Raw genomic sequence first — 17,555 nt, 5'->3', positions numbered from 1 at the left:
AATTGCTCTATATCTATCACCACAAGGTGTCATAGAGTATGCAATTGCTCTATATCTATCACCACAAGGTGTCATAGAGTATGCAATTGCTCTATATCTTTCACCACAAGGTGTCATAGAGTATGCAATTGCTCTATATCTATCACCACAAGGTGTCATAGAGTATGCAATTGCTCTATATCTATCACCACAAGGTGTCACAGAGTATGCAATTGCTCTATATCTATCACCACAAGGTGTCATAGAGTATGCAATTGCTCTATATCTATCACCACAAGGTGTCATAGAGTTTGTTCATCACACTATGTTTCTTGCAATACTAATACAATATTTTGTAGAAAATGGCATCATACGAGCAAAGAGCCTAGAAATTTGCTTTTATCACTTTGATTTATCTGCACGCATTTCTTAAGCAAACCTCATAATTTTATATTACAGATATCACTTGTATATCTATGATCACATTTGTTTCACAAATTAGAATTTGCCACCCACCATACTTAATTTTTATTGGTTTTCTTTCTTGATGCATGTAGATTTGTTTGCAGCTGACATTAGAGGAAAATTCTGCAATCTGTATTCAGAGGTACTTCAGGGGCTACCAGGGAAGAAAAAGATACCTTCAGGCACTTATCCTTAAATTTGAAGAGGTGAGTTGGCGTAAAGGTCCCTCTCTTCAAAGGGAAGACTGTGAAACGTTTTAAGGAAATACTTGTGTCTTATGAAACCAAGCCAAAAGATATGTTCAGATAAAACAGGTATTCTCCCCATAGGCTGTTCCTTTCTTTTGTTGCCATGATCCACAGAGATTTTTGACACACTTCTTGGATCAGTTGTATATTCAGGAGTTTCACCAAAGAAGTTTAACACTTGAAATGGATTGTTAAATTTATTTGAAAACCATCATTTTGCAACAGTAGGTATAATTTAAGTACATGTGAATGAGCATGTTAATCAGTTGTGTCAGTATGTCCATGTATCGAAGCAACCAATGTAATTCACCAGAGGACTATTTTATGATGAAATTCTCAGAAAATATCATGCAAATTATCATATAAACATTATGCAGTGCAATAAAACACAATCAAGGAACATTTGTAGGATTGTAATTTCTGATTAAAATAGACTTAGATTACAAAATTGTATAAATCTTTAAGACAACTTCAATAACAAAATAATAAATGGATGGAAACTTTGCTTCCAGTTTGAGTGCAGCAATGTAAAAAGTAATGAGCTAATGCTGCACAACTTTCTTCTAGTTTGCATCCATTTGTTACTTTAACATATATAACAGGTAAATTTTGAAGTCCAGCTGTTGATAATGCCACCACCTATCAATCTCTTGTTTGTCATAGGTACAACAAATCTGAAACTAGAAATACTTAATGGACCTACTTGATAATCACAAAGCTGGACTTTTGCAGCTTTTTGACTATATTTTGTGACTATGTTTTGTGACTATGTTTTGTCACTATTCACCTTTGACCATTGCAACATTCCATCAAGTTGTGACTGAGTGCAATCACAAGATAAGGAGATTTCTAGTTACTCATACAGTATGATGCAACCATCATTATTGCCATATGAAAGGGAGTTTTGTGGAAGTGATATGAAAAACTGTTGCAAGTTGTTAACAGTAGTTCAACACAAACTGTCAACAGTCGAACCTTAATATTCTCAGAATTTACTTAAATGACTCAGATCTTTAACTTTCTTTATAAGGAAAATAGGCCAACTTTGTACTACTGTGTGTATGTATTGTATTGTTTGTTATATTTTATACACCTACTCATTTCCATTTACTTGATAACTTTAGAGCTGCCAATATTTCCTTTTTATTTCTATGTAGTCCCAAGTCACTGCTATTTGTAGCTTCCTTTCAGATGTAGGACTCAACGGCTATAGTTTTACTCAATACAATACATTGCAAGATATCCATTCTGTAGCAGTTTTAAAATAACTATTCCAAGTTGAAAATGTGTTTCCCTGAAGGAAGATGAATTCACACGTTGAATCAGAGGCGTTGCAGTCTTCCTAGATTAGATTTATGAGTTTAAAAAGTCATTCTTGTTTGCGCTGGCTTTTGTTTTCCAGGAAGAGAGACTTAGAAGTAAGAAGACCTTACAGCAATTAGAGGAAGGAGAGCTACTCCTTGAGAAGTAAGAACAGTTTTGATCCATTGCAGTTTTAATAATTAATAAATCTCATACATCTTTGAGGTTTCTCAATTTTTGTGAGTTCTTGTACTCTTTAAAGTACTTGGGTGTAATGATCTATACAGATAATAATATACTCAAATACCATACTCAAGCAACATTACATTTTTGGAGTACTTGTACTCTTTAAAGTACTTGGGTGTAATGATGTTCTTGTACTGATACAGATAATAATATACTCAAATACCATACTCAAGCAACATTACATATTTGGAGTACTTGTACTCTTTAAAGTACTTGGGTGTAATGATGTTCTTGTACTGATACAGATAATAATATACTCAATACCATACTCAAGCAACTTACATATTTGGAGTACTTGTACTCTTTAAAGTACTTGGGTGTAATGATGTTCTTGTACTGATACAGATAATAATATACTCAAATACCATACTCAAGCAACATTACATTTTTGGAGTACTTGTACTCTTTAAAGTACTTGGGTGTAATGATGTTCTTGTACTGATACAGATAATAATATACTCAAATACCATACTCAAGCAACATTACATTTTTGGAGTACTTGTACTCTTTAAAGTACTTGGGTGTAATGATGTTCTTGTACTGATACAGATAATAATATACTCAAATACCATACTCAAGCAACATTACATATTTGGAGTACTTGTACTCTTTAAAGTACTTGGGTGTAATGATGTTCTTGTACTGATACAGATAATAATATACTCAAATACCATACTCAAGCAACATTACATTTTTGGAGTACTTGTACTCTTTAAAGTACTTGGGTGTAATGATGTTCTTGTACTGATACAGATAATAATATACTCAAATACCATACTCAAGCAACATTACATTTTTGGAGTACTTGTACTCTTTAAAGTACTTGGGTGTAATGATGTTCTTGTACTGATACAGATAATAATATACTCAATACCATACTCAAGCAACTTACATATTTGGAGTACTTGTACTCTTTAAAGTACTTGGGTGTAATGATGTTCTTGTACTGATACAGATAATAATATACTCAAATACCATACTCAGGCAACATTACATATTTGGAGTACTTGTACTCTTTAAAGTACTTGGGTGTAATGATGTTCTTGTACTGATACAGATAATAATATACTCAAATACCATACTCAAGCAACATTACATTTTTGGAGTACTTGTACTCTTTAAAGTACTTGGGTGTAATGATGTTCTTGTACTGATACAGATAATAATATACTCAAATACCATACTCAAGCAACATTACATTTTTGGAGTACTTGTACTCTTTAAAGTACTTGGGTGTAATGATGTTCTTGTACTGATACAGATAATAATATACTCAATACCATACTCAAGCAACTTACATATTTGGAGTACTTGTACTCTTTAAAGTACTTGGGTGTAATGATGTTCTTGTACTGATACAGATAATAATATACTCAAATACCATACTCAAGCAACATTACATTTTTGGAGTACTTGTACTCTTTAAAGTACTTGGGTGTAATGATGTTCTTGTACTGATACAGATAATAATATACTCAATACCATACTCAAGCAACTTACATATTTGGAGTACTTGTACTCTTTAAAGTACTTGGGTGTAATGATGTTCTTGTACTGATACAGATAATAATATACTCAAATACCATACTCAAGCAACATTACATATTTGGAGTACTTGTACTCTTTAAAGTACAAGGGTGTAATGATGTTCTTGTACTGATACAGATAATAATATACTCAAATACCATACTCAAGCAACATTACATTTTTGGAGTACTTGTACTCTTTAAAGTACTTGGGTGTAATGATGTTCTTGTACTGATACAGATAATAATATACTCAAATACCATACTCAAGCAACATTACATTTTTGGAGTACTTGTACTCTTTAAAGTACTTGGGTGTAATGATGTTCTTGTACTGATACAGATAATAATATACTCAATACCATACTCAAGCAACTTACATATTTGGAGTACTTGTACTCTTTAAAGTACTTGGGTGTAATGATGTTCTTGTACTGATACAGATAATAATATACTCAAATACCATACTCAAGCAACATTACATATTTGGAGTACTTGTACTCTTTAAAGTACTTGGGTGTAATGATGTTCTTGTACTGATACAGATAATAATATACTCAAATACCATACTCAAGCAACATTACATTTTTGGAGTACTTGTACTCTTTAAAGTACTTGGGTGTAATGATGTTCTTGTACTGATACAGATAATAATATACTCAAATACCATACTCACTCAACATTACATATTTGGAGTACTTGTACTCTTTAAAGTACTTGGGTGTAATGATGTTCTTGTACTGATACAGATAATAATATACTCAAATACCATACTCAAGCAACATTACATTTTTGGAGTACTTGTACTCTTTAAAGTACTTGGGTGTAATGATGTTCTTGTACTGATACAGATAATAATATACTCAAATACCATACTCAAGCAACATTACATTTTTGGAGTACTTGTACTCTTTAAAGTACTTGGGTGTAATGATGTTCTTGTACTGATACAGATAATAATATACTCAATACCATACTCAAGCAACTTACATATTTGGAGTACTTGTACTCTTTAAAGTACTTGGGTGTAATGATGTTCTTGTACTGATACAGATAATAATATACTCAAATACCATACTCAAGCAACATTACATATTTGGAGTACTTGTACTCTTTAAAGTACTTGGGTGTAATGATGTTCTTGTACTGATACAGATAATAATATACTCAAATACCATACTCAAGCAACATTACATTTTTGGAGTACTTGTACTCTTTAAAGTACTTGGGTGTAATGATGTTCTTGTACTGATACAGATAATAATATACTCAAATACCATACTCAATCAACATTACATATTTGGAGTACTTGTACTCTTTAAAGTACTTGGGTGTAATGATGTTCTTGTACTGATACAGATAATAATATACTCAAATACCATACTCAAGCAACATTACATTTTTGGAGTACTTGTACTCTTTAAAGTACTTGGGTGTAATGATGTTCTTGTACTGATACAGATAATAATATACTCAAATACCATACTCAAGCAACATTACGTATTTGGAGTACTTGTACTCTTTAAAGTACTTGGGTGTAATGATGTTCTTGTACTGATACAGATAATAATATACTCAAATACCATACTCAAGCAACATTACATATTTGGAGTACTTGTACTCTTTAAAGTACTTGGGTGTAATGATGTTCTTGTACTCATACAGATAATAATATACTCAAATACCATACTGAGTAACTTACATTACTCAACTCGTGTAAGACAAGTAAGTACTTTACTAGTATATACTGATCAAGAACTGTTATGTAAAGTTGACGTTGCAACATGGTGGTGCATAATCTTTGGACTGATGACATTCTATATTATTACCTTGCAGAATATATTTCTAATCATGTATTTCCTGTAAGTTGTGTATCATACGTGTAGTGTATTACTCTTTATAGCCTGCTCCGTCGAAGATAAATGCAGTGACGATGTAACTTGCTAACAAACAGATGGAACAAGTAGTAGCATGGTTACAACACTGCTATACTGTTTCTCTAAACAACTTTGTACACATCAGGAAGTTGCTTTCTACCATCAGTTATCATTCCAATAATACTGAAAAGTTTTCAATTTGGCAAGCAATAAATCTATCTGAGAAATTTCTTTAACTTCAAATCTCATGATGAATACATTAAGAATATTACCTTTCATAATAAAAACCAAAAACCAAAACACCTTGACATGTAATATGATGTTTCAAAAGCAATACAGCAGACAGCTTTAACTTGTAGATATTTAGTTTTCATACAACTTCTAGTGTATATCTCTATGAAAAATACAACACCCACACAAGATGTATGGAGCAGGCATGCATCAGTATGCATGCAAACTGTGCGTGTTGCTTCAAGAGATGTTAATGCAATACTTGACCTATTGTACGGAGGAGACAGTATTTACGCACATTCCACTAGCACATCAGTAACTGTAATTAGTCTTCACTCTAGCCAGCAGGCATGTATCTTCAAGAGCAATGGATGGAACGTACCTTATTAGCAAATTCGCCTGATTCGCTTTTATCGCAATCTCTCTGAAAGGTTGATGGGTTATTTATGTGACATATACTGGTGTACAGTGGCATGTTAACTGGATCGCCTGTATATCACGGTTAGTTTTGGTTTACCATCAAATCATATGAGTTGCAAAAAGGATTTTGCATTTCCATGACCTGTGTGCTCTTTGAAAGAAGCATGTTTATTATGATTAGTAAGGAAAACTATGTCATGATCTTGTAAATCCAGGTTTTGTAAAGACTTACTTTCTGTGGTTTGAAATTATTCATTGCTCAAAATGACAAACTATTGGAAGTGAATAAACAAGTTTGTGGGTGTATAAAGAGCCTTAAAAAGCTATCTACAGTTTGATGACTATGTTTTATATTATTATACAGATCAGAACAGTTTGATTCCCAGCATTGGTGCTTTGATGTTTTAATACTGAATGGTAGAAATGATGTTGGTTTAGTGTTGATTGTTCTATTGTGAGGACAGCTGCTTCAGTAGCTCTTACATCAAGTATGTGTGGAATTGTTCAGTTATTAATGCATAAGTCAGTCTTATTGTATACCATGTCTCCATCACAAGTGCAATTTTAATTCCTTGCCAGAGGCAAAAGCAATCTTTGCAAAGGTGTTGGTGTGTCTGTGCTTGCACTTGTTGTGTATTCTGAATGAGGACTTTAATAAATGAATTCCAGTCCTCAGACTTCATTTGAAAAGAATCACCATGTCCTCATTCGATTGTAAAGGTGTATTGTAAAGGTTGGGGTATGTGGATTAGAACAATGGAAAAAGTTTATGGGGATTAATATCATGCTTGGTATGTGGATTCACCTAATTGATACAAGAACCCTATTGTTTTCTTTGAAGGTCAGAGATCATTTGAGGTTAACAGAAGTCAAATTCTGAAAACCTTAATTGTAAATGTATTAACTCAAAAATAACATCTTTGTTTAACTTCATTCTTGATATTTAGATCCCCCTTGGTGAGTCAAGATTCTTATTGAAAACAATGGAGGTCAAAAGTCATTTTATGTCAACATTATTAAAAGTCTGAAAATCTTGTAAACACGGTGACTCAAACATCTTTGTTGAAGTTCATACATGATATGTAGATCTCCTCAGTGAGCACACAGACTTTTGACTCAAAGAGTGCATATGTGGTGTGAAGACCCCCCCCCCCCTTGGTGAGTGCTAGGATCATATTGAATTTGTAGATGACAAAGGTCATTTGAGGTCAATGGAGGTCAAAACTTGAACAACATGAAGTTATAAAGTAAGAGTTCAATGAACATGATACTTGGTATGTAAGATCCACAGTATTGAGTACAAGAACGCTAGATTTCTGTGAAGGTCCAAGGTCAAAACAGGTCAAAGTCTTAAAATTCTGTTTGAAGTATAGGAATTACTGTTTAATGTTCTCATGCAAGATGTGGAACTGGCTTTCCAGTTTTATTCCTTGCCATATTAAAGCAAGAGTTAGAAGAATCCCTGTGATTGCCATAGTTTTTGTGTGTCTGCTTGCAAATCAAAATAACTGAAAAGTACATCTTAAGCCAAGTATCATAAATGGTAGGTAGACATCCCCCTCCCTCCCCCACCTTGATCAGTACAAGAACCTTGCTGAAACTGATGGGCAGTGGGGATTGAAGATCCTTGAGGTCAACATTTGAAAACCTCTTAATACATTCAGTTTTGGCATTCCTTCTGTGTAGTAAACTTTGTTCTAGATTAAATAGAAGTGCAAAGTATTCAAAGATCATCAGTGTATTGCTTGCAAACGTTAGCACACTAAGATTACTAACAGTTTCAGAAGTGCTATCTGGGATGTTCTGAAATTATTATTTGCAACAAAGGCAATTAGTGTTAAAACTGAATGTTTAAAGCTCCCACTGAATGAGTAAATGGATTGAGTGTGGCTGGGAAAAGTCTGTCCAAGTATGCTCCAGAGGAATGTGATGTCAGTGGCTAGGAGGACTCAGTAACTACTTGTGAAACAGGACTTGGGTCTCCCAGATAACTTCAAATCCTTAGTGTATCCATAACATACTTAACTTGATGCTTCTTGTTGATTGAGAGTAATTGAGTTTGCAGTAATATGTGTTCTACTGCAAATACCTGAAAGCATACTGAGTGCATAATTCTACTTTGAAGTACCGACAAGCTACATTTGGTATTGCCTTTTATCGGGTGTATCTCTTGCAAGGACACTTTACTTGAATCAGCTCTTCTGTTTCCATTAATGGGTACTCAAGTAGCCTTATTATGCATTCCATTATAAACACACAAACTGATGCCTGTCTTGGTGGCCTAACTTATCTCTTTCATCTCACATTATTATGATTGTTTATTTTTTTCCACACCAATTAGCACTTTTGCAGAGAATGAACGAATTAACGTTTCATTTACACATGCACTAACAGATGCAGGCTTGCGTTTGTAAACACTGTTAGATTTTTTAAAGTACAACTCAAATGGCATGTGCTTATATATGTGCCTTCACTTACCACTGCTTGTACAAGTCTGCATAGAACGTATTTACATGCAATATAGGCCTATATGATCATAACAATGTGTATTGGTCTTATTTGTGTAAACAGTACATAACCTCAATAATAAATGTACAGGACAGGCATACACAAACATGTGTTCCTATAGTAACATGAGTGGATCAAATCAAGCCTAAAGAAGTTAAAGAAGAACCTACAAAGAAACAAGATATACCTGCAATTTGGACGACTTACAATTGAATCCATATTCTGTCCAAAGCGTCACCAATTCTTTATTCCAAAGGGATTGATTTTCTGCCATAGTATCATCAAGTTGCATTCTTTGGTGCATGTATCATACCATGTCACGTGACTAAAATGTAGCCAAGACTGCCCAATAGCAGTTCAAATTAGCATTAACTCCCATATATGCATCCAGTTTATGTTTTGACCAATGTCATTGATTCTCTGCAGTAATAATCGGCAAGTTGCATTCTTTGGTGTATACAATGTATATGATATTAAGTACTCTAGAGGGCCTGTCAAGTAGTGGGTTAAAGCATGTACTGGCACCATTCCTCCAATTAATGTTTTGAATTTGAAAGGTCCGTAACCAAAGATGGGACGCGGGATATCTTTAGTCAAATTTGTAATTCGCTCGATCCTTGCAAATGGGCTAAAGTTTGCAAATTGTACATAGTGATGATTGTGTAATTATTGGTACACAATACTATAGTTCCAAATAAGATTGTTTAGATCACTGAAATGGAGAGCAAATGAGACTTGAGGTAATTGCATTCATTACCTAGGAGTAAAAGCTAAAGAAACATTCCACGTAATAAATATTTTACAAAATAATTGAAAATATGCAAAGGAATTACTAGGAAAGCATTACAATATGATACTTTATAATATTATAAAACTGACTGGTCAATTATAAACCAATTTGAAGGAGAAAAGAAATTTTTGGCTAAAGTAGGATTGAAATCAGTACAGACTTGCTGATGAACACAAAGTTTCTGAATTGGACTCAGTAAGTAATATTTTGCTAATTAAAAGGAGGCAACGTATTTCTCAGTTAGGGTGAGGGTATCAAATTACATGTGAAATTATGTAGCTTGAGTGATAAGACTTTTGAACATGTATACATTAATAGCAAGTTGGGACATTATTGCGAAAAGTTTAACAAATATTATTCCCTTAAAAGAATTGTCTGGTAGCCCTTAGAAGTTACCTTGAAAAACGATAAATAATTTTCCAAACATGTTTTTAAAATATGAGAACGCTAATTTTGCGTTTGACAGAGAAACAATTTTTTAATGGTTTAGGATGGATATTTCAACTATACTTTGAATAGTACAGAATGTGACATCACCTTCGCAAATGCAGATTGCGATATAATCCACGCTCCATACAGTTCCTACAGTAATCACAACATAAACTGCATTTGAATACAGATTAATCTTTTCCTTAATTTTCAGTGATATTTCTTATAAATGATATATGTTCCAAAAAAATTGTTAAGACGTCATTTAAGTAGTCCATCGGGGATTTTGTGATTTTTGTGTAACACAAGACAAATTTGAATATCAGACTCTTCGTTGTTTATACATTGGGCTGTCCAGCTCCAACGTGAAGAATGTTCGCATGTAGGCTACTCTAACGTTTACAATTGGACAGTTCTGCGAAGCTTAAGCGTCTCGGTACTACATTCTGCTCTGACATCGATTCCGCCAAGTTTCATCTTTCGGTGTTCCAAATACTTTTCAAGTTTCCTCTTTACTGTACAGTTTTGAGTGTGGGAGTGTATTATGTGCAAAGCTATGTATGTATACCAACTGGGCATGGTAGGCTGTGTACATTCGCGATGTGTACGTAATATATAATAGGCAATCACCTGTGTGTGTACATGTGAGAGGTTATTTGCTGCGGAAATGGGAGTGCTAACTTCAAGTCGCTCATTTTGCCTATTTGCCTGCACTACATCAATTACCAAAAATTGATGCATTCGAACAAACAGTGCTTTTGGTGAGAAACTGGTGAATTTGAAAACCAGATTTCTACAAGAAGAAAAACGTCAAATGGGGACATTTCACATGGGAAAGAGAAAAATAAGAACTACGAGGACAATGTATCAAAATCTTCCAGCAGACAATTCCTTTAAGTCTTAGATAGAGATATGCTTAGATTCATTACATTGTTAATACAGCTAGCTCCTTTAAACTACTATCGATCATTGGATGGGTGGTTGGGTATCATCACCAGCTAGAATGAAATCAGATTATAGAAACAACCATCTGGAAGTGGTGGTTATTTTGAAATGGAATTGAATGCTGTTTATCTGTCTCCTGTTTCAGTCACAGATTAGAAGTAGAACTTGAGGATAACCAATGCCTCAGGAGAAATAAAGAACAACGCCGCCTTTCCCAAATACTTACGTAAGTTCGTTACATGTCCTACATTTACTGCATGTGCAATAGATCAGTGATGAGGCTGGAATATATTTCACAGCCCAAAGTGCTCTCTTAAAAGTGAAGGGATGTATGGTCTAGTCAAAGATTTGACAAGCTGCTTAAAACTTTCCAGAGTTGCAAAATTAGATTTGGGAATGTGTAATTTACCCAAGAGCTAAAAGAACTTGAGAATGGTCTGTAAGAATGGAATGACGTTTGTAACAGCTGGATCCTGGATGGATGATTCAGTTCAAATGTTTTTGAAAACCGTAGGTAGAATTGTTGCTCAAGTTAGGAAGCAATCTGCATAATAATTTGTTGAGATCATAATGATGTGAAGTTAAGTTTAACTTAAATGAATGAAGACTTGCCTGTTGGACACCTGTACAATTTCCAAAGTAGTGTCAGGTTGAAAATGTGCCAGTGCCAGGTGGACAATAATGGTTGGAGGGATGGAAAAGACTGGAAGTAGATACAAATGGTGACAGCAGACTGGAAGTAGATACAAATGGTGACAGCAGACTGGAAGTAGATACAAATGGTGACAGCAGACTGGAAGTAGATACAAATGGTGACAGCAGACTGGAAGTAGATACAAATGGTAACAGCAGACTGGAAGTAGATACAAATGGTGACAGTATTCTGGAAGATACAAATGGTGACAGCAGACTGGAAGTAGATACAAATGGTGACAGCAGACTGGAAGTAGATACAAATGGTAACAGCAGACTGGAAGTAGATACAAATGGTGACAGTATTCTGGAAGTAGATACAATGGTGACAGTAGACTGGAAGTAGATACAAATGGTGACAGTAGACTGGCAGTAGATACAAATGGTGACAGTAGACTGGAAGTAGATACAAATGGTGACAGTAGACTGGAAGTAGATACAAATGGTGACAGTAGACTGGAAGTAGATACAAATGGTGACAGCAGACTGGAAGTAGATACAAATGGAGACAGCAGACTGGAAGTAGATACAAATGGTGACAGCAGACTGGAAGTAGATACAAATGGTGACAGTAGACTGGAAGTAGATACAAAAGGTGACAGTACACTGGAAGTAGATACAAATGGTGACAGCAGACTGGAAGTAGATACAAATGGTAACAGCAGACTGGAAGTAGATACAAATGGTGACAGTATTCTGGAAGTAGATACAATGGTGACAGTAGACTGGAAGTAGATACAAATGGTGACAGTAGACTGGCAGTAGATACAAATGGTGACAGTAGACTGGAAGTAGATACAAATGGTGACAGTAGACTGGAAGTAGATACAAATGGTGACAGTAGACTGGAAGTAGATACAAATGGTGACAGCAGACTGGAAGTAGATACAAATGGAGACAGCAGACTGGAAGTAGATACAAATGGTGACAGCAGACTGGAAGTAGATACAAATGGTGACAGTAGACTGGAAGTAGATACAAAAGGTGACAGTACACTGGAAGTAGATACAAATGGTGACAGTAGACTGGAAGTAGATACAAATGGTGACAGTAGACTGGAAGTAGATACAAATGGTGATAGTAGACTGGCTGGAGGGTGAGGTGCAAGGGGTGCTACTCAACAGTTTGTTATGGATCCATAAAGTGGTATAAAATTAATCATCTTCAGATTATTTAAGTTATACAATAATAGAAAGGTATTACCTATTTAGTGAACTATTTGTTTGTTTTCTTCTGTTTATTGACATTTAGAATTCAGAGGGCGTGGAAAAAGTACAAAAGGTCCACAGTCGGGATCAACTCTTCATCTAGTAACCATGGTAACCAACGTAAACAACTTAACTCTACTACTGATGCCTCAGCAGAAGATGTCAATGGAAATAATGTACAGGAAACCAGATGTACTATCACCATAGATACACAGAACAGCAGACAGCCAGTCAAAAGTAAGAGTTACGTATAAGACTTATTAAATTAAACGATTGTATCTCATGTGTAGATCCAGTAATAACACTACTACTACTGCTTTGCAAGAGCCTAACGGGAACTAGAATGATGCATCACTACTCTGTATTTTCATCATCCTTTAAAGGAACTGGTATGTGTGGTGTTTCATTGTGAAGATTTGGCCTAAAATATACTTTAAAGTCAATTACATCAATATAGTTAATTAATGTACAGAAAGTTGCACAACTTTCCAATAAAAAAGACTGTATGATAAAAACATGATTTCCTTTCACAATTCACAGAGTATTTTATTGTGTAAATGAAAGAGCCTGTTATATAAAAGCTTGCAAAACATGACATGCAGGTGTTTACTTGCTGACATTGAACTATTTTGCAATATTGTCATGTAAATGCAGTTAATAAACTTCAGTTACTTATATCCCACTCTTTGAGTAGCTGCTAGAGTTTCTTCTTATATTCCATTTTTCATTCTGTTTTTCTAAACTTAAGACTGCAGAATGACCTTGTAATAGTCATGTATGGGATGTCCTTTCTAAACAGCAACAACAAAATAAGAAATAAATGATGGGACTTAACCTTGCTTTCTCCCTTACCTGTCTCATCACACATTAGCAGGCTCACTCTACAATGTCTCTATAATGACTCTACAAAGTACCCTTACCTGTCTCATCACACATTAGCAGGCTCACTCTACAAATGTCTCTACAATGACTCTACAAAGCACCCTTACCTGTCTCATCACACATTAGCAGGCTCACTCTACAAATGTCTCTACAATGACTCTACAAAGTACCCTTACCTGTCTCATCAGACATTAGCAGGCTCAATCTACAATGTCTCTACAATGACTCTACAAAGTACCCTTTACCTGTCTCATCAGACATTAGCAGGCTCACTCTACAATGCCTCTACAATGACTCTACAAAGTTCCCTTACTTGTCTCATCACACATTAGCAGGCTCACTCTACAATGCCTCTACAATGACTCTACAAAGTACCCTTTACCTGTCTCATCAGACATTAGCAGGCTCACTCTACAATGCCTCTACAATGACTCTACAAAGTACCCTTACTTGTCTCATCACACATTAGCAGGCTCACTCTACAATGTCTCTATAATGACTTTACAAAGTACCCTTTACCTGTCTCATCAGACATTAGCAGGCTCACTCTACAATGCCTCTACAATGACTCTACAAAGTTCCCTTACTTGTCTCATCACACATTAGCAGGCTCACTCTACAATGTCTCTATAATGACTCTACAAAGTACCCTTACCTGTCTCATCACACATTAGCAGGCTCACTCTACAAATGTCTCTACAATGACTCTACAAAGTACCCTTACCTGTCTCATCACACATTAGCAGGCTCACTCTACAATGACTCTACAAAGTACCTTTACCTGTCTCATCACATTAGCAGGCTCACTCTACAATGACTCTACAAAGTTCCCTTACCTGTCTCATCACACATTAGCAGGCTCACTCTACAATGCCTCTACAATGACTCTACAATGTACCCTTATCTGTCTCATCACACATTAGCAGGCTCAATCTTCAATGCCTCTACAATGACTCTACAAAGTACCCTTACCTGTCTCATCACACATTAGCAGGCTCACTCTACAATGCCTCTACAATGACTCTACAATGTACCCTTATCTGTCTCATCACACATTAGCAGGCTCACTCTACAATGTCTCTACAATGACTCTACAAAGTACCCTTACCTGTCTCATCACACATTAGCAGGCTGGCAACTTACTTGACCACTATGCAATGTTGTGACAAGCCAATGAAGTCCATTACTTGTCTCATTATTTGTGCAAGATGTCAAATACAAAGCAATATCAGGGTACATGGTGAAATATGATGACAGTTGATACAGCTATCTCATCCTTTGTTAATGCCATTTGCACATTGAAAACATATTGAAAGGCAGGCTCATCAACAGACATGGCTTTAGGTCATCTGTTATGCTCCTTTTACCTAATTCATTAATATTAATTTGTTAATAAACAAATCCAATAATAAAGATATCATTAATATAAAAAATTCTTGTTGTATTAAGAAGTTATTTTGTTCGGAAAAAACAATACAAAACTTTGCACAGGAAGTTATGTTCCCTATGCATTCAAGCTGGTATAGCCTAACAATGGTTTTGGCTCACAAAACAGCTTAAGTCAGTTGTGTTGATATTTGGCATCATGATACCCTATGATGGTTTCAATGGTTTGAGGCCCCATACTTATTAATACATGAAAAATGATAACTGTGTATGTGTGGATTTATTTCAAATTCACACAAACATGTTGCAATACAATTGTCAATATTTGTGAATGGTACTTTTAATGAATAATTTCTTTGTGAGCCAAAACCTAACTGACAAACTGGCTCAGATTGCATTGCAAACCATTGGGACATACTATGGCCAATCAAATGGTCAATACTTAGATTTAAACCAGAGTTTCTGAGTCTGAAAAGCTTGTTAACTAGATAAAGTCAATTGGAAAACTTAGCTAACCCTTGTACTTGGTATGTTGATCAAACCAACCTACAGTAGTGGGTTGATGTATTAGAAGTAGACGGTTGTTTGAGGTCACCATATGTTACAGTGTGAAAACATTGTTACGACCATAACATCAAAACAAAGCTGGATGAGCTCCATATTGAAAATGTATATTAGTAAGTAGAACAATGATATAGTCATAGAGGTCAAAGGTCATTTGACACATGATGTGGCACAAGCCCTGGCTGTTTTAACTTGTGACCAAACCCCGTACGTTCCATATGAAATCATCAGGCTAAAATTATTACATACACACTCAGTGTTCGACTTATGGCCAAAAAATTGCATAGCAACAAATTTCGACAATTGCTATACAATATTTTTGTTGCATAGCAGTTCCCCAATATTGAATAGCAGTTTTGAAATTACCACAAAACGGACCAAATGTTGGCGATCAATGTATTAACTAGAAAATGTTTGTTTATTATTATTATTTATACTAGTGTTGCTACGATCATCGTTTTCAATATCGGTATCGGCCGATATTTGCAATATCGGTATCGGTAAAATTTTGCCTAATTGCCGATAACAGCAAACCGATATTGAACTTTTCTTTTTAACAGCAGAGCTACCTGTACTTATTTATACTTGCAATGATTTGTTAATCTGCCCAAGACGATCCATTTCTTTAGCGTCAGTTAAACTCAGATTCATTTTCAACACTGCCGATTTCCCGCCGGTGTTCGCCTGCCTAGCACGCGTAAGATGCGAGCATAAAGGCGTGGTGTCCAGGGGCCCGTCTTAGGGCTATGGTGGGGTCATGGGGTAGAACCCCTCGTGGGGATCCTGGGGGCGAAAGCCCCCGAAAATTGTTGTCATTTTTTGCGATGTCTGGCGATGAAAAAATTCGCAGTTGAGGATGCAAAATACTGACAACTTTTTTTATTTAAATTGTCACGAAACTGATGAAAATTTTAAAATGACAAGTTAAAGTAGCTATATTATGTTATAAAATGAAAAGAGATTTAATCTGTCTTTCAATCTTTAAAAAGTGCAACTTACAAAACTTCCGATATTATGAAGCAAACAACGTTCAGCAAAGCCCCGTTTCTAGACTGCCTAACAATGAATAGCGTGCACTATGCGTACATTTTTACAACTGCAGTGTTTAACCCTATACCCAACTACTGTACCACGGTACATGTGCTGCGAATTTGCCCAGGTACCTTCCCAACAACTATGAGCTCATCCCCTGTGTAACACCTGTTTGTTAACATTTTTTGCACGTTGCCAGGGAACCTTTTAGTTACGTGAGATCCGTAACCGCCGAGGTGGTTAGGCTATTTGCTTTACACTTAACTATTATTTTTTCAGGTTTTTTTTCGCTATACGGTCAAGTGAAGAAGTTGTACATTGAGTATAAACTCAATAAATTATAACTTCTACATTGTGATCGACAGTTCGTAAGTTAAGGTTTGAGTGTTTGCTCCCAAATCTGACTAGGAATTTGTATCGCACAAATCGGCACAATGTGCGATGCTGATTTGGAAACGTCTCGCAAGTTTGTCGTTTTGGATCGCATTTTGCGATGCGATACCGGAAAAATCGAACACTGTACACACTGAAACCCAACTATTACCATTACTAGATACAGTTTTTTTTTTCCCCGTCCCCTCTCGTCCCCTCTACCACATATACTTTTAAACTGCCTCCATCACCTTTCAAGCATTCAAACCTAATGAAAGTTTGGTCATCTTTAAATTAAAAAATTGACACCTTTCACTTGGTTTGAAAGGAACATCATTCTTGCTATGCCCAATTGCATGCACTATTTTACCGTACATTGGATAACCACACAGACAGACCTGCACTTGTATTTCCAAGTGTACTGGATGTGTACTACACAGAGAGAAATGTAG

General features: G+C 35.4%; 1 protein-coding gene across 6 annotated transcripts in view; it reads left to right on the top strand.

The window, feature by feature from the left end:
- LOC139975250 (uncharacterized) overlaps positions 1-17,555 on the top strand; it is a 231,028-nt gene that overhangs the window by 172,734 nt on the left and 40,739 nt on the right. For all 6 annotated transcript variants that reach the window (XM_071983002.1, XM_071983001.1, XM_071983000.1 and 3 more), the window contains 4 exons: positions 537-650; positions 2,095-2,159; positions 11,112-11,192; positions 12,911-13,104. In XM_071983002.1, coding sequence (XP_071839103.1) covers positions 537-650; positions 2,095-2,159; positions 11,112-11,192; positions 12,911-13,104 — 454 coding nt within the window. The remainder of the gene's footprint in view (positions 1-536; positions 651-2,094; positions 2,160-11,111; positions 11,193-12,910; positions 13,105-17,555) is intronic.

This window comes from Apostichopus japonicus, chromosome 10, assembly GCF_037975245.1.
Source record: "Apostichopus japonicus isolate 1M-3 chromosome 10, ASM3797524v1, whole genome shotgun sequence".
NCBI classification, from domain to species: domain Eukaryota; kingdom Metazoa; phylum Echinodermata; class Holothuroidea; order Aspidochirotida; family Stichopodidae; genus Apostichopus; species Apostichopus japonicus.
This window is presented reverse-complemented; position numbering and strand designations above follow the sequence as displayed.